Source organism: Pseudorca crassidens, chromosome X (genome assembly GCF_039906515.1).
Source record: "Pseudorca crassidens isolate mPseCra1 chromosome X, mPseCra1.hap1, whole genome shotgun sequence".
NCBI lineage: Eukaryota > Metazoa > Chordata > Mammalia > Artiodactyla > Delphinidae > Pseudorca > Pseudorca crassidens.
The window spans coordinates 2,007,374-2,029,537 of record NC_090317.1 but is presented as its reverse complement, the minus strand read 5'-3'; the positions used below and the strand labels follow the sequence as shown (position 1 = coordinate 2,029,537).

Genomic DNA, 22,164 nt, shown 5'->3' with positions numbered 1-22,164 from the left:
GGGCGACGGTCACCTGATCTGCGGCGGCCGCGGTGGGTCCAGGCAGTGGAGGCCGAGAGGTTTTGATGGCGGCGACGGCGGTGGATCGAGTGCGGGCGGGGATGCGGCGGTCCCTGGCGCTCTGGCAGATGCCATGGCTGCCGCTGGTGATGGTGGCGGCAGCGGCGGTGGCGGTGGCGTCGGAGCAGCAGGTGCCGCTGGTGCTGTGGTCGAGTGACCGGTGAGCGGGGCGGGCCGGGGCGGGCTGCGCTGCGCGCCGCGTCGGCTGAGGTGCCCTCGCCCGACTCCGGGGCTGTCCTTGGCGAGGGGCGGCGGGGCCCAGAGGGGGACTGTCCCTTACTCGGCGGCTCCATAGCGAGTGGGCTGGGTCTAAGCTCTGGGCCCCACGCATCAAGCTGCGAGCCCGTGGGTTTCCGATCTCAAGCCATGAGCCTCCGCTTGACAGCACGTCTTCTGTCCCCTGCCAGAGACCTCTGGGCTCCTGCGGCCGACACCCACGAGGGCCATATCACCAGCGACATGCAGCTCTCTACCTACTTAGACCCCGCCCTGGAGCTGGGCCCCCGCAACGTGCTGCTTTTCCTTCAGGACAAGGTGCGCCTGCCACAGCCCTCTCTCCCTCGGTCATCAGGAGGCAGGCAGGCCCCCTCCCCCCCCCGCCCCAGGACACTGAGGCCCATTCCTCAAGGGAAGCTTCAGTGACCTTGTCCCAACTCTAGGGAGGTGTGGTTCCTCCCTTGGGAAGGCATGTAGGAGAACGTTCAGTGGGAATGGTGAGGGCCTTGAAATGGCACCCACTTGATTGGGGGAAATAAAGGGTCAGAGGCCAGATGCCCAGTGAGTGCCAGACCCTTATCTGATCTACTCTACATGGTGGGGATGATGAACCCTGTTTACAGATCAGAAGAGTGATGCCCAAGGATGGCAAATGACTTGCCCAAGGTCACACAGCTAATGGGTGGCAGAGTCGTGATTCTAACTGTAATCATCGTAAGAGAGAGAATCGAAGAATGATCACTTACTGAGTGCTTCATTCGCACTATGCTGAGCTGATGTCATTATCTCGGTTTTACTGCCAAAGAAGGATTGGCTGAAGTTGTGTGGCTTGTGCAAGCCACAGCTGGTTCCAGCCTGAGTCTGTTGGACACCCCTCCACCCCAGGTTTGTGCTCATATCCAGCACACTGTTTACCCTCCCATCTGGGTCTTTCTGCTCCTAAAGCAGGCACGTAGACCACAAGAAGGTTCTAGGGCAGTGTAGGACTGTCGTTTGGGTTATCGAGCTTCTGCTTGTCCGTTCCTCATTGATGGCCTGTATGGCTCATTCCCCTTTTGGTCTTGCTCTGTCGTTCTGTGGGCAGGTGGTGGTGGCTGTGCTGGCCTGTAGTCTTTCCAGGAGGTGGTAAATAATGTAGTCAGACTGGAACTCAGTTCTAGTTCTACTACTTACTGGCCTTTGGACATGTGAAATACTCTGCAAGTGCCCCTTTCCGCATCTGTAAAATGAAGACACCACTGACATCAGAGGGCTGTGAGGAACATTTCTCACAGTCCGTGTGAAACATGTAGCTGGCATCCCCACCCTGTCTTATGGCATTCCTTCAATTCATTCATTTGTCAAATATGGACTCTGCCTACTGTGTACCAGGTACTAGGTGTTGGGGACACAGCAGTGAGCAGAATAACCCAAGCCCCCCCGGAGATGCTGACATTGTCGTGAGGGTGACAGGTAAATGCTAAGTTGGTGTATGCTATAATGTCAGTTCTGTAGTCCTTAGAGAAGAAGGAAGCAGACTAAGGGGACAGAGTGACTGGCAATGCCGTTTAAGGTAAGGGTGACCAGGCAAGCGCTCGCTGTGGAGGTGGTATCTGAGCAGAGACCTAAGTGGAGGGAGAGATGGAGCCGTGTGGCTGTAGGGGAAGGGCATTCCTGACAGAGGTAACAGCAGGTGCAAAGGCCCTGGGCAAGGAGCGCTCCTGGTGAGCCCGTGGAAGAGCTGGTGTGGCTGGAGTATAGTGAGCGAGAGAAAGGGGTAGGAGATGGTCAGCCAAGGAACTGGGAGACAACGGGGGAAGACGTTGGTTGCAGTTCTAAATGTGGCAGGAAGCCTTGGGTGATTTCGAGCAGGGAGTGCCATGAGGACACAGCGGTGGTTCCTGCGCTTTCAGAATGAGAGCTTAGGTGGCCAGACAGGGTCAACATTCCTGCCCAGAAGGGAGAGGAGGCCGGGCAAGTATGTATACTAAACAGGAGGAGGTTAGGGAAGCTGATTAAGATCTCCTCTGGGCCTAACCGGGAAAAGCCAGAGGAAGCTGGGAGTTGGGATGGAGGGGCAGAAGCTGAAGGACATCTCTAGGTTGCAGAGGAAAAGGGATGGGGTTGGGGCTACTGTGGCCCAGAGAGCTCAGAAGCCTTCAGTGCTTTCTCCAGCATGTTCTGAGATCCTCACCTCTCTCTCCCCTTCCACCAAAACCAGGCAGGGAGGGGCACTTCTCCCCCTCCTTTGCAAAGGGTCCCATCCAGACCGGACGGACGCGGCTCTACCTGTCGCAGCTGGCGCGCAGGCTCTCCTTGTCTCTGACTTCTGCCCTGGGGGACGTGCAACCAGTGCTCCTGGCTGCCCCCCAGCTCCTCCCCACAGCTTCCCTCTTCCCTCCGCAGCTCCTCCCGTCTGCTCGCGGGGGGTGGCTGACTCTTACTCCCGAGGTTACCATGAATCAGCTGCCCACAGACTTCCTTCCAACCCCATGACCACCTTCCTTGTTCCCTCACCCTGCCAAGAGGGTGCTGGAGAAGACAGAACCTTCCACCGCCCCACCCCACCCCTAAAATACACCGTTGCTCACTCTTCGGACCAGATCAAATTTGACTCTAAATGAGATTCTGCTGGCCCTGCAAACGCACAGGGAAGGTGTCTGCCCCCTGCCCTGGCCCTAGTCCAGCGTTCTGAGGCCATCTCCCTGCTTCCCTACTAGCTGAGCATCGAGGACTTCACAGCGTATGGTGGCGTGTTTGGAAACAAGCAGGACAGTGCCTTCTCTAACCTGGAGGTAAGGGTCCTCTCCCAGCTGCAGGCCCTGGAGGCCATCCTGCGCCCCCTCTCCCAGCACAGTAAGAACTGTCCCCTCAGGAGCCAGAGATGCTGGCTGAAGGTAGAAAGGCCTTAGTGTCAGGGCCAGGGGTGTGGCGTGTTTTTTTTGTCACCTGGAATGAGAGCCGGTGTGGGTGTGGGCGTGGCTTTCCAGAGAGGTCTGGGAGGCTGGCCCGGGTCCACTGGCCCCTTGCTAACTCATCCTCTCGCCTGCCGCTCTGTCCCCAGAATGCCCTGGACCTGGCCCCCTCCTCTCTGGTGCTTCCTGCCGTCGACTGGTACGCGGTCAGCACTCTGACCACTTACCTGCAGGAGAAGCTCGGGGCCAGCCCCCTGCACGTGGACTTGGCCACCCTCCGGGAGCTGAAGCTCAACGCCAGCCTCCCGGCCCTGCTGCTCATCCGCCTGCCCTACACAGCCAGGTACGGCCCGGCCTCTAGCCTCAGGGCCCAGGCCCCGGTGGCGCAGCTCAGCCAAGGAGAACAGCCCTCCCGTTAGCACCTTGAGGCCCTCCCAGAAGGTGCCTGTGTGGCCAGAAGAGGCGGGAAGGACCTCAGCCCGTCGGGCCTCCTGAGACAAGGCAGACGTGGGCCTTGCTGGCGGGGAGCTGGCCCGCCTAGCGGGGACCATACACGGAGCAGGTGGCAGGGACTTGAGCTGGACTCCGGAGCTGGGGGAGGAGGGCCGGGGGATTCCAGGCGGGGCTGTGAGGTGAGCAAAGGTACCGGTGGCGGGAGTGGGCCCGCAGCTCGAGTGTGCTAGGTGGCGGGGCTACCAGGCAAGGACGGCGGCCCAGGGCAGCGGAGGCCGTTTGGATTTGGGCGTCTCTAACGTTCTGTCTCTTCCCCAGCTCGGGTCTGATGGCACCGAAGGAAGTGCTCACAGGCAACGGTGAGTGGGGTCGGGGCGGTGCACGGTTTCTGTCCTCATCCCACCCTTGGCCGCAAGGAGCTGGCCCGCGCTGCTCAGCCCCTCCGCCCTCCCAGGGCAGCAACTGGCCAGCTGAGCAGGGCCCCGCCGGTCCCCAGGCCTCGGCCGTCTCTGGCTGGGCCCAGCCTGGCAGAGCTGTTGGGTGTCCAGGGGCCTTCCGTGTGCAGCCTGGAGCCAGTTTCCACTCAGGCGGCCTGAATCCTCGGGTTTGGGCTTGAATATACCAGCAACGTTTCAAAAAACAGTTCCAAGGACTGGTCTTCCTTTGGCTGTAAAGGACAGTCATTCCTCCTGGCAAGGTCACTGGACACTTTCCAGGTGTAGAGTTGGAGTTTTCTGTGTCTGTCTGTCTTTCCTCCCTCCACTGAGTTAGGATGTGGCATTAGGGATTCAGTGACTGGGGCCACGGTGGCCGGGGGGAGGCTGGGGCTGGGGGGATGATGAGAAGCAGCTGCTGGAAACAGCAAACACCAGTGAAGGTTGCTGGGACCCGGCTCTGCGAGGGTCTCGGCGTCCCACCAGAGGACGTGCCGGTTGCCGGCGACGGGGACCGCACAGGGCAGACATCCGGCGCTCCCCAGCTCAACACGGCGATCCCGCTGAGCACCGTCAAGAGAAGCCTCCGAGAGGGTGCATGGAAGGCCCCAGCCTCGCCCCTGCCGTGTGACAGTCGGGCGGGTTCTCACGGGCAGTGGCAAGCGTGGCCGCGAGCGGCCGCCTGTGACTTGCTTCTCTGCCCCCCCCCCCCGTTGCTCCTCAGATGAGGTCATCGGGCAGGTGCTGAGCGTGCTCAAGTCGGAAGACGTTCCGTACACGGCGGCCCTCACGGCAGTCCGCCCTCCTAGGGTACGTGCCCTTGCCCAGGGCTCCGGGATGTGTGGCCAGGGGCCTGGAGGGGGGCCGGCTTCTCCTCCGGGCAGATGTCGGGGCGGGGGGCGTGGGTGAGCCGTGAAGTCCTGCTTCCTCCTTCCAGGCGGCCGCTGCCCATCTCACCCCAACAGCCTTACTGGCTGGCGTATTCGGACAGTAAGTCCAAGTGTTCCTAAGGTGCAGAGACGAGAAACATCACAAAGGCTTAGGGGCCACCAGGGGAAGGCTTCCCAAAGGAAGCTTTGAGTATGAGCGTGACTGGTGGGACTTGAGATGGTGGAGAGAGTGCCCAGCGGGACCGCAAGGGCAGGCCGCTTGTTTCAGGGCCTGCTGAGAGAACCAGGGCTGTTGAGAGAAGGCTTGTGGGCTCTTTCTGCAGGTGGCCCGCGATGTAGCCTTGGTGGCTGGGGGTCTGGGTCGCCAGCTGCTGCAAAGACAGTCGGCATCGCCTATGATCTTTTCCCCTGTGAGTTACAACGACACTGCCCCCCGGATCCTGTTCTGGGCCCAAAACTTCTCGGTGGCATATAGGGACCACTGGAAGGACCTGACCTCCCTCACCTTTGGGGATGAAGACCGCCTCAACCTGACCGGCTCCTTCTGGAACGAGTCCGTTGCCAGGTAAGGGCGAAGTACGTGCCACTGAGGGAGTATGTGTTGGGGGCTGTCCGCCGTGGGGATGCAGGTGGCATTGTGGCGGGGGGGAGGCTGGCAGAGGGCTCCTGAGTGGGCGTTGCTCAGAGCTCTGCCTCCTCACGCCTTCTCGTCCTCGGCCCGACCTCGGTGGTTAATACCTTGGGTCCTGCTACTTCCCCCTTGGGCAGCCTCCACAATCCCCAGGGGGAGCTGAAGGAGTGGCCATGGGTTCAGGTGAACCAGAGGGAGGAGCTCTCAGCTGGAGGTGGGGAACCTGTGTGCTGGCTGGTTCCTGACTTAGGGTGTGATGGGGCCTCAGTTTTCCTGTCTGTCAAGTGGGGGGCACTGCCTCTTCAGGTGGCTGTGAGGACCCCGTACAGCTTAGGTAGAAGGATACCTGAGGAACTTGCTCTAAGATGCTCAAGGCCATCCCAGAACCTGAAAACTCACCTCTTCCTCTGACTCTGCAGGCTTGTGCTGACCTACGAACAGCTCTTTGGTACCACGGTGACATTCAGGTGAGTCCGAGAGGCAGGTGCGGGTGGGCTCGTGCGGCTCCGGCCTCTCCAGCTGCCTGACACCTCCACGGCCTCCCCCAGGTTCATTCTGGCTAACCGCTTCTACCCGGTGTCTGCCCGACACTGGTTTACCCTGGAGCGCCTTGAAATCCACAGCAATGGCTCCGTCGCCTACTTCAATGCCTCCCAGGTCACGGGGCCCAGCATCTATTCCTTCCACTGCGAGTATGTCAGCAGTCTGAACAAGAATGGCAATCTCCTCGTGCCCGGCACACAGCCCTCTCTCTGGCAGATGACTTTTCAGGACTTCCAGGTAGGAAGGGGGAGGGACCGTGCCCGGAGGTGGGGAGCCCAGGGTGGAGGTAGCCCAGTACTGGGAGGGGCTGGGGGAGCAGAGGCCTGAAGAGTCTCAGTGTGCTTTGAGTTGGGGTTAGGGCTTGGGAATGGAGTTGAGAGTCCTGTCGCCTTGGTGCTCCCACGCCCTTACTGGGCCTCCCTGTGCGGGGCCACTCGGTGCTTTCTGTCCCACAGATCCAGGCCTTCAACGTGACGGGTGAGCAGTTCTCCTACGCCAGTGACTGTGCAGGCTTCTTCTCCCCGGGCATCTGGATGGGGCTGCTCACCTCCCTGTTCATGCTCTTCATCTTCACCTACGGCCTGCACATGATCCTCAGCCTCAAGACCATGGACCGCTTTGACGACCACAAGGGCCCCGCCATAGCTCTGACGCAGATCGTGTGACCCTGCGTCTGCGGGGGGGTGAGGGCGTGCTGGTGTCCAGGTCGTCGCGTTCCCACCAGAGGCATGCTGGACGGGAGGGCTTCCCCTCTGCCTACGGTAGCATGACTCCTGGCTCCTCTTAGCCTGTCTGGCTCTCTGTTCAACCTGCTGAGGGTCTTCCCTGGGCTGCCCACTCCCCACCTCTATCACCAAGGTGTATGTATTCTGCGTAGACAGTAGGCAAATTTCCCAGGCTTGGTCATTGTGAAGGAAGGGGCCATGAGTTCTAGGGCCCGTCCTCCTCCCCCTTTCTCCTTATTTATTCTCATTTCTCCACCTTCGCCCCTTGCTGTTTATAAGTGCTTTAGTGTAGCCACTGCTCCCTCCCCAGGCTCTGTGGGGCTCCTTGTAGCAGCCAGGAGCTGGAAGTTCCCTGAGTTTGGGGGGTGTGGAAGTACTATTTAACTGTCTGTCCTGCTTGGCTGGTGTTATTGTTTTTTGGTGATGTTGTGCTAAGGATAAGCAGTGCACTGGGTTTTTTTTTTTTTTGGCCTGAGAAGGAAGGGACCTCCATGGCAGGAGGGCTGGGTGTGATCTCTGGGTGCCTGGCAGGAGCCTGGGGGGCTCGTGGTTTCCTTCCTAATAAAATAAAGACGGGTCGCCATGCTTGGGCCTCTTGTTACTCATTTCTGCGCTGGGCACAAGGGAGGATGCGCTTGGCTGAGGGCTGCCGGAGGAGGCGTGCGAAGGTACCCGTAGCCTAGCGCGACCAAGAGGGAGGCGGGAGGGTCTCGCACGGGTCCGTCCTGCGGGCTGCTTTTCCGGCGGCCAGGGGAGGCCGAGAGGGTTGTTAGCAAGCTGCGTCCCTAACCGACTAAAGGAGGGCGGGGGCGGTCAGCGCCCGGGAAGGGGGTGGAGACGGCCGCGACAATGGCCGCCCCTACGTCCCTAGGGGGCCGCCTCGGGCTGCCGCAGCGGCGCGCACCCAACCCGCGGGGCCGCGCTGAGCTTCCCGGGGGGCGGGGCGCGTGCGGCTCCCGCGCACGGATCCCTCGCGGACCTCAGCACCGGCTGCCGAGCCGCCCCGCCCGTCCCGCCCCGCCCGCTCTCCCCTCAGGGCCGTTGGCGAGCGGACGCTGCCCGCAGAGCCGCGCTGGTGCTGGGGCCCGGACCCCAGCAACCCTCACGGGAGCCAACCCGGGGAGGCGGTGGCCCCGGTCGGCGCGGCGGGGGCGGGGAGGGGCCGGGACTCTTTGACGCGGCGGAGGGGTCGGGCTGCGGCCGAAGCGCCGCCATCTTTGGTCCAGTGCGGCGGCGGCGGCGGCGGCGGCGGCGGCGGCGGTGGTGAAGGAGGAGGAGGAGGAGGAGCCGACGGGCGCTGACACCGAGGCCTGACCATGGACGAGGAATATGATGTGATCGTGCTGGGGACCGGCCTCACCGTAAGTGCGGCCTCTGGCGTCCGGGGCTCCGCCTCGCCCTCTTCTCCCCGGGGTGCTGCAGCCCTCGGCCCCATCCTCCCATCATTGCCATCGTGGCGCTGCCGCCCCCGGCGTTCGTGTCCCCGAAAAGACAGCCCCATGCCCATCCCCCCTCGACGTTGCTTCTACCCACTGTCTTGGCCCATCTCCAAGAAGCGGCCCCTCTTCTGGCCGCCCCCCCCAACTCCCCGGGCCCCGACCCCTGGCCCCTCCCGCCCTCCCTATTCCGGCCGGCAGGGCCGGAAAACGCACCTCCGCTCGCCCCGATGTCTCCCGTTGCTCCTGACCCCGCCCACCCGGCCCCCACCCAAGGCCAGCCCAGCATCACCTACCATCTTGCGCTAATTCTGGTGGGGATGTAGTAGTACAAGGACCGCCGGTCAGGTCGGGGGACCTGGCCAGGATGGGCCCTCATCCCGCCTCCCCGGGTTCTTATGGGGCCCGGGGACCCATGGAATGTTCCAGAAGGAGCAGCAGTGGGGGCAGTGACCACATTCCCGTTACCCCACCCCGGTTTCCCGTGGAGACCTCAGGCTGAGTCGTATTTGCAGCCTTTGTCCTTGGGCTGATGACAGTGACTGGTGAGGGTGTTTACCCTCCCCCAAACCCCCTCGGACTGCTGCCTTGAGAGATGCATCCCCTTCAGTCGGGTGCAGAAGCTCCTTCCGTGGCTGGGAAGGCTCACGGTCAGGAGCTCCTCTCTGAGGAAAGAGTAGTCCAGGGTGGGGCCTGGGATTTCAGTCCCATGCTAACTAAGCCTTTTTTTGCTTCCCGCTTGGGTCCCTTTGGCTGTGCAGCTAGGTCGTCCCTGAGGTTCATTGTGTTTTATCTGCTTTTCTGTGGGGCTCTACGTAGGTAGATGACTTTCTTGGTATCTGGGTTGCTGGAAGACCCTGCGTGTGTCTGCTGGATACGATCTTCCTTGTTCACCTTTTTGCCTAGCAAGGTTATGAAAGGAAGCCGTGGTCAAATGAAGCACCACCCCCAATTTTAGGCAAGGCGACCAGCCACGGATTGAAGGAGCTGTCCGTTGGGGCACAGTCCTTCCAGCTTTGCTCTCCTCTCAGGGTTGGGGTGGGGAATACATCAGGGCTCCTGGTGGGAATGTGGGCAGGTAGGAGTGCAGTGAACATCGCCCCTCGCCCAGGAATGTATCCTGTCGGGTATCATGTCCGTGAACGGGAAGAAGGTGCTGCATATGGACCGGAACCCCTACTATGGGGGCGAGAGCTCCTCCATCACCCCCCTGGAGGAGGTAGGGTGCTTGGGGCCCAGGCCCATCCCTTGTTAACCTCTCGTGTGGGGTGCGGAACGAAGCAGCTCCCCAGGTTTTCTGGGCGGGGGGTGGGGGCGGGGGGGGTCCTTGAGGTGCATCTCGGTCTCTCTCTTCTGCCTGCAGCTGTATAAGCGTTTCCAGTTGCTGGAGGGGCCCCCTGAGACGATGGGCCGGGGCCGAGACTGGAACGTTGACTTGATCCCCAAATTCCTCATGGCCAACGGTGAGGGAGATGAAGGAGGTATTATGGGGGGGTGATTGGGATGACCAGAGGAGGGTCAGACTCCAGAGAAAGGCAGCCAGACCAGGTGGAGCTTCTGGAGTGAGCCACGCTGACTCTTGCCTTGCCCACACCACCCCGCAGGACAGCTGGTGAAGATGCTGCTGTATACAGAGGTGACGCGCTACCTGGACTTCAAGGTGGTGGAGGGCAGCTTTGTCTACAAGGGGGGCAAGATCTACAAAGTACCATCCACCGAGACTGAAGCCTTGGCTTCTAGTGAGTGTGGGTCCCCTGAGCCGGGGAATCGTGGGGCGGGGCAGCTGTCCAGAGCAGGGCGCCCCTTGCCCAAGGTCACGTTCCTCACACCGCACCGGAAGCCCCTTGCTCTGTCACCCCTCTGTGCCCTGGGCCATGCCTCCCGCTGGTTGCCAGGAGGGGAGTCCGCGTGCGGAAGGGATGTGGAGTCCTTGACAGACTTCAGGTTTTGACAGGGGCTTCACCTGATTAGTGAAACGTCCCCAAGTGTCGGAGCCGGGAGGGCCCTCAGAGCCGTCCAGCCCGACTCACTCTTCGTACATATGGGGAAACTGAGGCCAAGAAGCACAGAGGGGTTCATCTGAGGTCACGTGGGGGTCAGCAAGAGAACTCAGCTGGGAGCCAGGGTGCGCGCTTGCTCCGCCTCCTTGGTGGGATGGAGAGTTTCATTGTCTGTGGTGCAATGATTGTTTTCACGTTGCCCGTGCAGATCTGATGGGCATGTTTGAGAAACGGCGCTTCCGTAAGTTCCTGGTGTTTGTGGCAAACTTTGATGAGAATGACGCCAAGACCTTCGAGGGCGTTGACCCCCAGAACACCAGCATGCGTGACGTCTACCGGAAGTTTGACTTGGGCCAGGATGTCATCGACTTCACTGGCCATGCCCTGGCGCTCTACCGCACCGATGAGTGAGGGGAAACTGGCATGGCAGACCACCCCTCATCCGGCCCTCACCCTGCCCTACCTGCTCCTGCCTGCTGTTCTCTTGGCCCACGCCTCTCGTACTCAGCCTCGTGCTCGCTTGCCTGTCGCCTTTTCTGTCCCTTCCCTACAGTTGACCCGTGGGCTTCCCCAGGCCATTGAGGGTGGTGGGAAGGCTGGCCTGGTGCCTGGGTGGGGTGAACTGGGGGTCCTGCTGTTGGAGCCTCTTCTGACCCCATCCCCCCAGCTACCTGGACCAGCCCTGTCTTGAGACCATCAACCGCATCAAGTTGTACAGCGAGTCCCTGGCCCGGTATGGCAAGAGCCCGTATCTGTACCCACTCTATGGCCTTGGCGAGCTGCCCCAGGGCTTTGCAAGGTAAGGGCGCCGCTTCGGTCGGCTGGCGGCCCCAAGAAGGACTGAGGCCGGCGATGGAAACGGCCCCCTTGGGTACCTCCACAGCATTTTGTACTTTCCCACTGTGGTCCTAGTTCATTTCACTCCATCCTTGGGTGGTGACACCACAGTGGGGTATTGACGTTCAGAGTTGAAGAACCACAGATGGGGGCTTGCTTGGCTCCTGGCCTGAGTCAGGCAGCACTAGGACTGGGCACGGGGCCTGGAAACCTCGAGTCGGATTCTCCAGAGCCCTTCGTTCTGTTTCCCAGAACATTTCCGTGAGGAGCCACCCTCACGCTAGCCCTTCGCCGAGCATTCTGGCGATAAGCTCCGGAGAGGAAGGAGCACTCCAGGTTCAGTCCTGAGTGTGTGGCTGCGACAGAGTTGGGAAGGGCCGCCAGGTCTCCTGAGCTCTGCCTGCCTGGGGCCGCCTTCTCTGCACCCTCGTGCTGGTAGGGGCAGGTGGCGCAGTATCACTGGTCCCCGTTTGTCCTGGGAGGGCGCCCTCACCATCACTCTCCCCACCACAGGTTGAGTGCCATCTACGGGGGGACCTACATGCTGAACAAACCCGTGGATGACATCATCATGGAGGACGGCAAGGTGGTGGGCGTGAAGTCCGAGGGAGAGGTGAGCCGTCCCCGCCGCGCAGGCACGCTGGTCTGGGCGGGGTTCGCCCCCTCCTTAGAGGTGCTCTTCCCAGTGACCCTGGCTCTGCTGGGTCCGCTGCTGCTCGGCTCTGAGGGCCTCGGGCTGGGGACCGGGGCTCCAGAAGAAGACTATGTAGCCGATCTTGTTGGCAGACGTCTGTGTATCAGGGCCCCCCTCCCCGAGGTACAGGAGGAAGCTGCATGTTGTGGGAGTGTCCTGCCTGCCGGAGCTGCCAGCCCTCGTCGTGAGTCCAGGCCCTGAAACCCCGAGGGGTGTGATTAGATAGGGACAAGGCCTTTTGGTGTTTTCACAGGTGGCCCGCTGCAAGCAGCTGATCTGTGACCCCAGCTACGTCCCAGACCGCGTGCGGAAGGCTGGCCAGGTTATCCGTATCATCTGTATCCTCAGCCACCCCATCAAGAACACCAATGATGCCAACTCCTGCCAAATCATCATCCCCCAGAACCAGGTCAACAGGAAGTCAGGTAGGACTGGAGGAAGTCACGTGTTCTCTCCGGTGTGGCTCATGCCTTTCCCCTCAGCCTGGGGGCTGGCTCCCTGCCAGACCCCTCCATGGGAGAACAGGGACCCACACTGCAGTCCCCATGACCTGAGGTCCAAGGCATTGGCTGGCTTGGTCTCTTCTCCTCCGTGAGGGTGGCAGCTTGGATGCTGCCCGCTCTGCAGGGCTGGGGAGGGTGGGCGGGCCAAAATTGAGCTTGGCCCCCCACATGCCCGTGTTAACCGAGCCCTTCCTGCGGACAGACATCTACGTGTGCATGATCTCCTATGCACACAATGTGGCCGCGCAGGGCAAGTACATTGCCATCGCCAGCACCACGGTGGAGACCGCAGAGCCCGAAAAGGAGGTTGAGCCGGCCCTGGAGCTGCTGGAGCCCATTGACCAGAAGTGAGGGGCTGGGGGGCTGGGGCGGAAGCTGGGGGGGGAAGGGAGCCAAGGAGCCGGAGGGTGGGCATCAGGGAGGGCAAGGCTGGTTGTGAGACCTGTCTCGTCCCTTCCATCTGCCCATCAGGTTTGTGGCCATCAGTGACTTGTACGAGCCCATCGACGATGGTTCTGAGAGCCAGGTAAGCAGCCTGTCCCGGCCCCGGCTCCTGGCTGCCCGCCCAGGGCCCCTGCCCAGCTCACCTCGGGCCCCGGGCGCTGGCTGTTTCCAGGTGTTCTGTTCCTGCTCCTATGATGCCACTACACACTTTGAGACAACCTGCAACGACATCAAAGACATCTACAAGCGCATGGCAGGCTCCGCTTTTGACTTTGAGAACATGAAGCGCAAACAGAACGATGTCTTTGGAGAAGCTGACCAGTGATTGCCGACCCCGGCCCCAGCCCCTGGTACCCTCTGCCCCAACCTGAGCCTGTTCTCCTCAAGGGCTGGGGAGATGGGCGTGGCTGGGCACCCCCGTTTCCAGCATCTTCTGCTTCCCCCACCACATTCCTGTCATCCACCTCATTGATTCACTGACCAAATCCTTAACCTTAGTGATGGTTTGGGAGACGGGGCGGGGGGGGGGGTTGGTTAGTATCCTCTTTCTTGGCCCTTCCTTATCCTGGGAGAAGGGGGTTCCTCTCCTTGTGTGTGTCTCTCCCCCCACCCCTAATTCTTCTGCTCTGTTCGGGAGGAACGTGGAGGAAAAGCTGACTTCTGCCCCCACCGCTCTTACCCCTGCTCTAGTGGCCTTTGGAGATGCCCCCTGCCTCCCCCCACCAGCTCTTGTGTGTTGGAGAGAAGGGGCCCTCCCAGCACAAAGTTGCAGTCCTTTCCCTACCCCACCCCCGTAATTTATTCTAATTTATTAACTTCGGCCCACCCTGTGTGAGAAGGGAGCACTGTGCCCTGCAGCCTCACGGTGCGGCCTGGGGCTGCGGAGCAGCTACCCTGGCCTGGCCTTCCTAACCCTGGCGACCCTGGTGCAGCCTGGGAAGGAAGAGGGCTTGGGTGTGGCCCCATTGGAGGTTGATTTGGTTTTTGTTTCTTGTCTTTGTGTCTGCTGGTACTTGCTGAGAGAGAAAAGACATGTGAGCAAAGCAGAAGGAGGTGGGAAAATGGATCCAAACCCCGTGTGCCCTGCCCTATTCCTTCCCCTTAGTGGTGGGAAACCCTTATCTTGCAAAGTGAATGTGTCCCCTTCCCCAACCTCTAGTGTATTTCACAGAAAACAAAACCTCCCAATAAAACTGTGTTGAAACCTGAGCCCAGATCGTTCGTTTTATTTCCCCAAAGCTGCATCTGGAGAGGGCCTTGGCTCCCTGGGCTGTCCTCCTTTCCTACCCAGGCTTGGGACTGCGTGGGGTTTAGCTTTGCTCCTGATGGCTGTAAGAGGTGACTCCATCAGGAAGGAAACAGGTCACATCACGCTGCCCAAGGGGTCAATGTGAGAGGAATCGAGGGAGAGGGGTCTGGCCTGGGGTGGGGGCTGAGGTGGAGGAAGCAGAAGCGCAGGCCCAGCCTCATGGCCTGGGGAACCGCGGGGCTGGGGCCCAGTCTTGGGAGGGGAGTCAAAGCCAAGGAAGCAGGGGGAACCAGAACGCTCTCAGGCAGGGAGTCAGCGAGGGGATGGGGATCTGCCCTTAGACTGAGATCAACATCGAGGAAGTGAGGGGCCCGGGGGCCCAGCCTTGGGGTCAACAGAGGGAAGCAGGACTGGGAACCCAGCCTCGTACCGGCGGTTATTGTTGAGGAACTGATGGGGAACCTATAAAGAGAGGGACCGCGGCGTCCAGCTTCCGGCGGCCGGCGGGGCGGGGCCGCTAGCGGGGCGGAGCTGGGCGGCACGCAGTCACGTGCCGGGGGCGGGGCGCGGTGGCAGGGAGTTCCCCGGTAGCGACGTCACGGCGCTGGGGTCAGTTGACTGCACGGCCGACTCCACAGCCGTTGCAGCCCGTGAGACTCGGCCGGACCGCTGTCGCTGTCGCCGCCGCCATGGCTCAGTACAAGGGTGCCGCGAGCGAGGCGGGCCGCGCCATGCACCTGATGAAGAAGCGGGAGAAGCAGCGCGAGCAGATGGAGCAGATGAAGCAGAGAATCGCGGAGGTGCGGGCTGGGCCGGGGCGCCTCGGCGCATGCGCGCGGCCCGCCGCCCGTGCTCTGCTCCCGCCGCCCGGGGTCGTGCGGGGCCCCGGGGAGCGGGAGCAGAGCGCGGGCGGCGAGTGGGGGTGGGACCCTTGCTCGCCGATCTCTAGCAAGGGGCGGAAATGAGCCGGCGACAGTCTGTTCATGTGTAAAATGGGCGCAGAAGGCTGAGAGGAGGTGGGCTGTGACAAGCCTCCAGCAGGAAGGAGCCACACTCAATGGTTACATTTTTGGCATTGGGGCGATCCTCGAGGGCACAGAGCATTCTTTCTCTGGCCCTTCAGCCCTGAGAGTCAGGCCCAGATCCAATGGATATCAGGAAGGGTGGGCCCCAGCCAATCCACCGGACTCATTCTGGAGCCCTTTTCATGGGACAGAGGCAGGCAGGAAGGTCTGGGGTGCTCGCGGTTCACTAAGGGCTTCAGTGAGTGGCCAATGGCAGTGGGCCGTCAGGAAGGAAGGAGCCCTCCACTTAGGCCTTTGGGGGAGAGTCAAGAGCAGGGCCTCGGCGCAAGGGGAGGGCAGGCCTTAGGTACTGTGGCAGCCGGGCCCAAGGAAGTGGCTGCATGCTGAGGCCCGGTGCTGCCTCGGTTTACACTTGTGCCCCAGCCCCACTGTCGCAGTGCGGACTCAGTGGCGGGACGGAGGTACATTTCTCTGCTGGCCGCCACCTGTGGAGGCTGCTGGCCAGAGAGGGACCTACTTGGTACCAAGTGGGATGGGACTGGGCTGGAGTGAGGAGGCCTCGTGGGAAGCTGTTGGCAACATCTGGGGCAGGAGGGAGCAGCATTGCTCGGTGAGGGACCGGGCCGCCAGCCACTCTCTGCCCCCTCCTGGCACTCCTGGCCTTGGGTCTCCAGAGCTTCAGCCTAAGAGCTGGGCGTGAAGAACACCAACCACTGAGTGAGCTCTGGTTCCCAGTGGGACCTGTGGAGGGGCCGGAGCAGCACAGATGGCACGGGGAAACGACCCCACTTGGTTCCCTCGGCACTGGAAGAGCCTCTCACAGCCCCGTGGAACCTTCCATCTGTCAAGGGAAGGGGACATGTCTTTCCCAAGGTCACATCATAGTGAGTCTAGGGACACACCTGGGACTAGAACCCAGGTCCCCGCTTGCATGGTGGGGTGGCAGGTGCCCTCACTGCTGCTTTCCCTCCCGGACAGGAGAACATAATGAAATCCAACATTGACAAGAAGTTCTCTGCGCACTATGACGCCGTGGAGGCGGAGCTCAAGTCCAGCACTGTGGGTGAGCAAAGTGCTTGTGTCCCCACTCCCGGGCTGAGGCCGGCTGCATGGCTGACTCTGGGTGACCGCCTCTTGCCCCCGCGTCTCCTCACCTCGCAGGTCTTGTGACCCTGAACGACATGAAGGCTAAGCAGGAGGCCCTGGTTAAGGAGCGGGAGAAGCAGCTGGCCAAGAAGGAGCAGTCGAAGGAGCTGCAGCTGTGGGTCGTCTCCTCCCAGCCAGCGGCCTTCCCCTCTGGATGGAGCTCGTGCTTGGGGGCGGGTCAGGCTGGTCCTGCACGTGGAAGGGGAGGAGGGACCCTTTTTCATCATCAGAGCCCTGCCTGCCCGTGAACTTGAAGTGCCCCGGGCCAGTAGGACTCCTCTGGGCCTGCGCTGAGTGGGACCCGCACTGAGCACACAGGTGGCTCTGGGTTGGGGAAGGGGCCTCGGGGGTGGGAACATGCGTGACGGCCACCCATGCCTCGGCAGGAAGCTGGAGAAGCTGCGAGAGAAGGAGCGCAAGAAGGAGGCCAAGCGGAAGATCTCCAGCCTGTCCTTCACCCTGGAGGAAGAGGACGAGGCAGGCGACGAGGAGGAGGAGGCGACCATGGACGACGACGAGCTGGAGAGGGAAGGTGGGGGCAGGTCCCGCTGGCAGAGCTCTGTCCTGGCATCCAGCTCGCAAGTGAAGAAGCACCTCTGCCAACAGCCTTGACTGCCCGCCGCATTCGGGGTCCCGGACCTCACAAGTTGGGGCAGGAGGGAAAGGGCCAAGCCTTCACCGTGGCAAAGTTGAGTGGGGGGCTCGCTTTTGGTGGCCGATTGAGTGGGAACCAGCTGTGTGGTCCCTGGGCAGCTGTGTGGGGCTCGTGTGGCTGGGCACCAAACTTAATTCTGTTTGAATAATTTCAGTGTAAATTGACCCAACTGCAGAAACTAAGCGGCTGCTCACTGGACAGTGCAGGACTTGCCCAAGGGAACAAGGGGCCACAGGAATGACTCGGGAAGGCTGAGGTCACCATGGGGCCCCTGTGTGCTGGGCACCCGCTCACGGCCGGGCCAGGGCCGAGGCAGACGGACAGAAGCCGGGTGCCGTCCCTGTCCTGGTGGGAGACACACAGGGAAGCGTGTGTCTCGCTGGGGCCAAGGGAGGGGGAGAAAATTGAGTTGGGCCTTCAGGGTGAGGGGAATCTCATTAGCACCCAGAGAGAGGCGGGTGAGAAGCATGCAGAGTCAAGAGATGAGTGTGCCCAGAAGCAGAGCGGGCAGAAGTGGACGCATTTGAGGACCGGGGAGGATGCAGCACAGGCCTGGCCTGGGTTAGAAAGCGTGACGGCCAGGATGTGGTGGCCTGGGATCAGTGTTGGGGAACCACGGCAGGGGATGGCACTGGGACAGCTTTGAGGGGAGCGGCCAGTGCTGTCAGGAGGAAGAGGCTGCCAGCCCCCCGGGGGGGAAACCCCTGGGGTAGTCTCACTACTGTTTAGTAACAGTAACTAGTAATATTTGGTATCTAAAATATTCCCACGGGCAGGTCAGTTCCATTTGGTGTGAGCTGCCCATCTGTGTGGCAGAGGCCACCTTTGGGACAGCACGGGTCTGGGGGGAGGCTTTCAACCTCTCTGTGTGTCACTGGGGCTTTGAGGGTGCTTCCCTCCCCCTGGAGGTTTGGTTTCCGGGGCCCGGCCATGGGTAGCTGGCGTGGAATTTTTGTAACTTGTCCAGGCGCTGGAACCCCTGCCCTGGAGTATGGGCTTGTCTTCTAGGTCGGCGGTTCTCAAAGAGTGCTCCAGGGACCCCTGGGGGTCTCCGAGACCCTTTTGAGAGGTCTGCGAGGTCAAAACCATTTTCATAATTGTGCTAAGACGTTCTTGGCCTTTTGCACTCTTGTTCTTTCATGAGCGTGCAGTGGATTTTTCCAGAGGTCACATGACATGGCATGCCGCCCTCCCTCCGACAGCTGATAGAATGCATGCTTTCGTGTTCTCGAGTCTTTGGCACTTCCCAGATTTAATTTGCAGTTTGGTGACTGTCAACGGTTACAACTCCCAGGGACAAGAGCTCTCTGGGGTCCTTGGTGACTTGTAAGACTGTCCAGGGTGCCGAGACCAGCAAGTTAAAGAATCACTGTTCTCGTTCATTTGTGTCCTAATTGGGGAAAGTGAGTTGCAGAGTCCAAGGTGTCAGGCCTGGCCTGAGCCCAAGTGGGGCCTCTCCTTCCCTCCTCCCCGCGGGTTCTGATAGTAGCAACCATAGGACTTTGGGCTTCAGTTTCGTCTCCTGGTAAAAAGGAACGTCGTAACCTTTTGAGGCTGTCGTGAAGAGTGGATGAGACGTCAGATGTGGATGTCCTGCTCCTCTGGTGCAAAGGACCTTCTCTCCCTCTGGCACCGGCACTGAGGCCTTAAGTCCCCCGAGGCACTCCAGGTCACAGCTGATGGGGCAACAATTTGGTACCAGCCTCCTGTTCAGCTGCTGGCAGTGGAGACCAAGGTGAAGGCCCCTTGGCAAGGGCACCTCTCATAAAGGTTTCCATAGGTGCTGTGAAGAGGGCTGTGCGTCCTGGCCAGGACAGTCCAAGAAGCCTCCAAGGAGGTTGCATTTGAGCTGAGGCCTGGGTGACAAAGGTCTGGGGTGCCCCGGAGGCAAGGGCCATCGTGCCACTGACCCTTGTGTTTCCTTTTGCTCCAGAGATCACCACAAAGAAGAGGAAACTGGGGAAGAACCCAGATGTGGACACGAGCTTCTTGCCTGACCGAGACCGGGAGGTAAAGGCGGCCTGACCCCGACCCTGGCAGAGGCTTTTGCTCAGGAAGTGGGGCCCTGCGTGCCCCCTGGGCAGCCCTGGGCCTCCCTCCTTTGCCTCTTTCTCTTCCAGGAGGAGGAGAATCGGCTCCGGGAGGAGCTGCGGCAGGAGTGGGAAGCCAAGCAGGAGAAGATCAAGAGTGAGGCTCCCGGAGGGGGATGTGTGTGGCCCGGGGCTGGGAGCCGCACCCGCGCTCCTGCCAGCGCTGCTCTGGGCAGCGCCCCGAGCCCCAGGGAGCTGGCAGGGAGTGGGGACACCGGGGTCTGGAGGCCAAGCGGCAATTCTGTTTTGTAGGCGAGGAGATCGAGATCACCTTCAGTTACTGGGATGGCTCTGGGCACCGGCGTACAGTCAAGGTGACGCTGCGGGGCCTGCGCCCCGTGCCCCATGCCCCTCGCCCCTCGGGCCCAGCCTCCTTTGGCCTCGGTGGGAAGGAGCTGTCAATCCCTTGGTATGGGTGGCTCCTGGGGGTTCGGGGGGAGCAGGGAGGAGGGTTCCGGGCTTCCGTCCTCCCTTCCCAACTCCTCGGTTGGTTTCCCCGCACGGTTTCCCTCTTGCCTCTTCTTGGGTCACTCACAGATGAAAAAGGGCAACACGATGCAGCAGTTCCTGCAGAAGGCCCTCGAGATCCTGCGCAAAGACTTCAGCGAGCTCAGGTGGGGCTGCGCGGGCGTGCAGCGGGGTGCACCGGAGTCTGCAGCCTCAGCCCTGGCGCTCGGGACCCCAGGTGGCGGCTGCTGCTCGCGGCATGCCGGGCGCCGTGCTCCTGAGAAGGGGGCCGTGCCCCCTTTCCCATCCCCCTTCCAGCATCGCGGGCCTCTGCCTCCTAGCTCTGGTGCCCCGGTGTCCTTGGCCACCTGCTATCTGGTCCTTTCTCCCTCAGGTCGGCAGGGGTGGAGCAGCTCATGTACATCAAGGAGGACCTAATCATACCCCACGTGAGTCCCTTCTCTGGGGGCTGCGGGGAGGGTCTCGGGCCGTGGCACACCTGGGGGCTTCGAGGGGGGCCCCGCCTGCCCTGGGTCTTCGGCTCGGGTGGGCAGGGCTGGAACCCGGCTTGCAGGCGGCCGAGGTGGCTCACCTGCCGTCACCTTCCTGCCCTCTGCTCGTAGCACCACAGCTTCTATGACTTCATCGTCACCAAGGCACGAGGGAAGAGCGGTGAGTGTGCCTGGCCCCGCCCCCCGGCCACTTGCCCGTGTCACGGGGCGGCAGCTGACGGGGCCTGGCCTCTTGTCTCCTTGTCCCTGCAGGGCCCCTCTTCAATTTCGACGTTCACGATGACGTGCGGCTGCTCAGTGATGCCACCGTGGAGAAGGATGAGGTACGGTGGGCAGGGGCACTGCGCGGGTAGGAGGGGTCCAGACACGTGGCCCTGAGCCCTGAGCCGCAGCGCCCGGCCCTTCTCCCGTCCTCAGTCGCACGCGGGCAAGGTGGTGCTGCGGAGCTGGTACGAGAAGAACAAGCACATCTTCCCCGCCAGCCGCTGGGAGCCCTACGACCCTGAGAAGAAGTGGGACAAGTACACGGTATAGAAGCCCTCGAGCACTGGGTGGGAGCTGGCCTGGCTGCCCGGCGGGAGGCCCGCCCGGCCCTGCTCAGCTCACCTTTCCTTCTCTGTCCCCTCGTCCTGCACCAGATCCGGTGATGTGGCAGCAGCGCAGCCCCAGCCCCTCCGGCTCCCTGCGGCGCCCTCCCTGCGGCCCCAGGATTCCAGGCGCCCGGCTCCCTGCTCCCGAGACGTGACGGGGCCTGCTCAGCCCCTGCCCCTGGTGCTGTGTTTACCGCCTTTTTCTTTTACGACAGAGATACACACGTCAGAGCTAGAGCACCTGTTGTGCATTTTATTTTAAAGATTTTTTTGTTTATTGAGCTAAAATTCACATAGCATAAAATTCACCGTTGTGACCATTTGAAAGTGTACCATCCAGGGGTACTTAGTACATTCATAGTGTTGTGAATCACCCCGAAAGGAGGCCCCACGTCCATTAGCAGCTGACCCCCAGCCCCTCACATCCCCTAGTTTACTTTCTGTCTGTGTGGATCTGTCTGTTCTGGAAGTTCCACATAAATGGGATTATACCGTATCTCTGCTCTGTGTCTTGCAAGAAAGCGTGTGTTTGGCAGGGGTGGGAGGGTGGGAGGGATCCACTGGGTCCTCAGCAGGCCCAGCTCGTCCCCACTGCGGCACCTACATGGGGAGGAAGGGCGTTCCTCCCCGTGCTTCCCGCCCGGGACTTTGGGCTCCTTTGTGTCTCCTAGCTGCCCGTTCCATGAGGGACACGGCTGGCCTGTGGCTCCCAGCCACCCTGTATCCCTGTCACAGCATCTCTCCCCAGACTGGACACGGGAAGGCCGCTGTGGATGCCCTGTACTCACTGCTTGCCCACCCGACCCACGGCCAGCTCTGCTCAGGCTGCCCTGGGGCTGGTCGCTGTCACGGCCCCAAGGGGGGAACTTGTCTTGGGGATGTGTGCTCCTGCTTCCTGCCCCGCCTTGGCGGCCAGCTCCCCTGGTTCCCCTGGGCCCAGCTCCAGGAGGCTGAGGAAGGTAAGCCCACCACCCCTGCTCCCCCCTTATTCCCCTTGCCTGAGACTTGGCAGAGGGGACAGGGGACAGACCCCAGCCGGCAGGGAACGTCTCCGCTCTGGGTCCGGCCCCACCTCCCTGGCCAGTGTGCAGATCTGACGCTGGTGGTGGGCTTTGCTGGGTGCACAGGCTCTTGTGCCCTTCTCTGTGGCAGGGCCCTCTGTCCTGTTCAGCTGTGGCCTGGGGAGGCCCATCTGGCAGCTAGGAGCTGTCACTTGGGCTTCCTTACCCTGTGTCTGGGGCGGGGCCATCCAGGGTCACTTGGAGGAGGGAGGAGGGTAGAATAGGCCTGGATGTGGGGAACAACTCTGAGGAAGTCGATGGGGCTTTCTGTTGGGTTCCGGGAACCCTGCGGGGGGATCCTCTGGCCTGCGCCAACGCCCTCCTGCCCCCTTTGAGAAGCCACCAGAAGACTGCATGATTTGAGGGAGCCGCCTTTGGCCCGGCAGCTTCTGGAAAACAAGCCCCTTGAGGCCCAATCTTGGGTCCTGTCAGGGAAACAGCCCTAAGTTGCTGGGAAGAAGGGAGACGTCTGGGGTCAGGGTCAAGGGGGCAGGGAGGCTGTCAGGGGAGGAGACCCCCTTCCCTGTGGCCATTGGAGGGATGGAAAAGACACCATGGTTGGTGGGGCCCAAGGGAGGAGCCCCTTATCCTGAGAAAGGGCCAGCTTTCTGCTTGGCAGTCTTGGGCTC

The 22,164-nt window shown here is 61.5% G+C and overlaps 3 protein-coding genes across 4 annotated transcripts; all 3 read left to right on the top strand.

Moving 5' to 3' along the window:
• Window positions 1-13: 13 nt before the first annotated feature.
• ATP6AP1 (ATPase H+ transporting accessory protein 1) lies at window positions 14-7,431 on the top strand. Its single transcript, XM_067723821.1, has 10 exons — window positions 14-220; window positions 468-594; window positions 2,976-3,050; window positions 3,320-3,513; window positions 3,942-3,982; window positions 4,782-4,867; window positions 5,271-5,512; window positions 5,998-6,045; window positions 6,127-6,358; window positions 6,577-7,431. Exons 1-10 carry the CDS (start codon window positions 66-68, stop codon window positions 6,784-6,786), a joined length of 1,410 nt encoding a protein of 469 aa, XP_067579922.1. The 5' UTR covers window positions 14-65; the 3' UTR covers window positions 6,787-7,431.
• A 622-nt stretch (window positions 7,432-8,053) lies between these two features.
• Window positions 8,054-13,969, top strand: GDI1 (GDP dissociation inhibitor 1). The gene is made up of 11 exons (XM_067723822.1): window positions 8,054-8,207; window positions 9,394-9,501; window positions 9,646-9,745; window positions 9,887-10,021; window positions 10,491-10,689; window positions 10,950-11,081; window positions 11,633-11,732; window positions 12,067-12,238; window positions 12,519-12,663; window positions 12,788-12,842; window positions 12,933-13,969. Exons 1-11 carry the CDS (start codon window positions 8,163-8,165, stop codon window positions 13,083-13,085), a joined length of 1,344 nt encoding a protein of 447 aa, XP_067579923.1. The 5' UTR covers window positions 8,054-8,162; the 3' UTR covers window positions 13,086-13,969.
• Window positions 13,970-14,589: 620 nt separating this feature from the next.
• Window positions 14,590-20,970, top strand: FAM50A (family with sequence similarity 50 member A). 2 transcript variants are annotated; one of them, XM_067722205.1, is made up of 13 exons: window positions 14,591-14,809; window positions 16,013-16,097; window positions 16,196-16,295; window positions 16,567-16,712; window positions 18,769-18,845; window positions 18,956-19,022; window positions 19,178-19,239; window positions 19,463-19,539; window positions 19,767-19,821; window positions 19,996-20,044; window positions 20,137-20,207; window positions 20,302-20,412; window positions 20,523-20,970. In XM_067722205.1, the coding sequence occupies exons 1-13, from the start codon at window positions 14,699-14,701 to the stop codon at window positions 20,529-20,531; spliced, it is 1,020 nt and encodes a 339-aa protein (XP_067578306.1). In that variant the 5' UTR covers window positions 14,591-14,698; the 3' UTR covers window positions 20,532-20,970. The 2 variants fall into 2 exon arrangements, with proteins under 2 accessions (XP_067578307.1, XP_067578306.1); XM_067722206.1 differs by lacking the exon at window positions 20,523-20,970 and having other exon boundaries at window positions 14,590-14,809; window positions 20,302-20,418.
• The last annotated feature ends 1,194 nt before the right edge of the window (window positions 20,971-22,164 follow it).

Coding starts and splice junctions, on each gene's coding strand:
- GDI1 (XM_067723822.1), top strand. CDS start 8,163: ATGGACGAGGAATATGATGTGATCGTGCTGGGGACCGGCCTCACC. Junction 10,690..10,949: donor GCGCTCTACCGCACCGATGA/GTGAGGGGAAAC, acceptor CCATCCCCCCAG/CTACCTGGACCAGCCCTGTC. Junction 11,082..11,632: donor CTGCCCCAGGGCTTTGCAAG/GTAAGGGCGCCG, acceptor TCCCCACCACAG/GTTGAGTGCCATCTACGGGG.
- FAM50A (XM_067722205.1), top strand. CDS start 14,699: ATGGCTCAGTACAAGGGTGCCGCGAGCGAGGCGGGCCGCGCCATGCAC. Junction 14,810..16,012: donor TGAAGCAGAGAATCGCGGAG/GTGCGGGCTGGG, acceptor CCTCCCGGACAG/GAGAACATAATGAAATCCAA. Junction 18,846..18,955: donor TGCCTGACCGAGACCGGGAG/GTAAAGGCGGCC, acceptor TTTCTCTTCCAG/GAGGAGGAGAATCGGCTCCG.
- ATP6AP1 (XM_067723821.1), top strand. CDS start 66: ATGGCGGCGACGGCGGTGGATCGAGTGCGGGCGGGGATGCGGCGGTCC. Junction 595..2,975: donor TGCTTTTCCTTCAGGACAAG/GTGCGCCTGCCA, acceptor CTTCCCTACTAG/CTGAGCATCGAGGACTTCAC. Junction 6,046..6,126: donor GGTACCACGGTGACATTCAG/GTGAGTCCGAGA, acceptor GGCCTCCCCCAG/GTTCATTCTGGCTAACCGCT.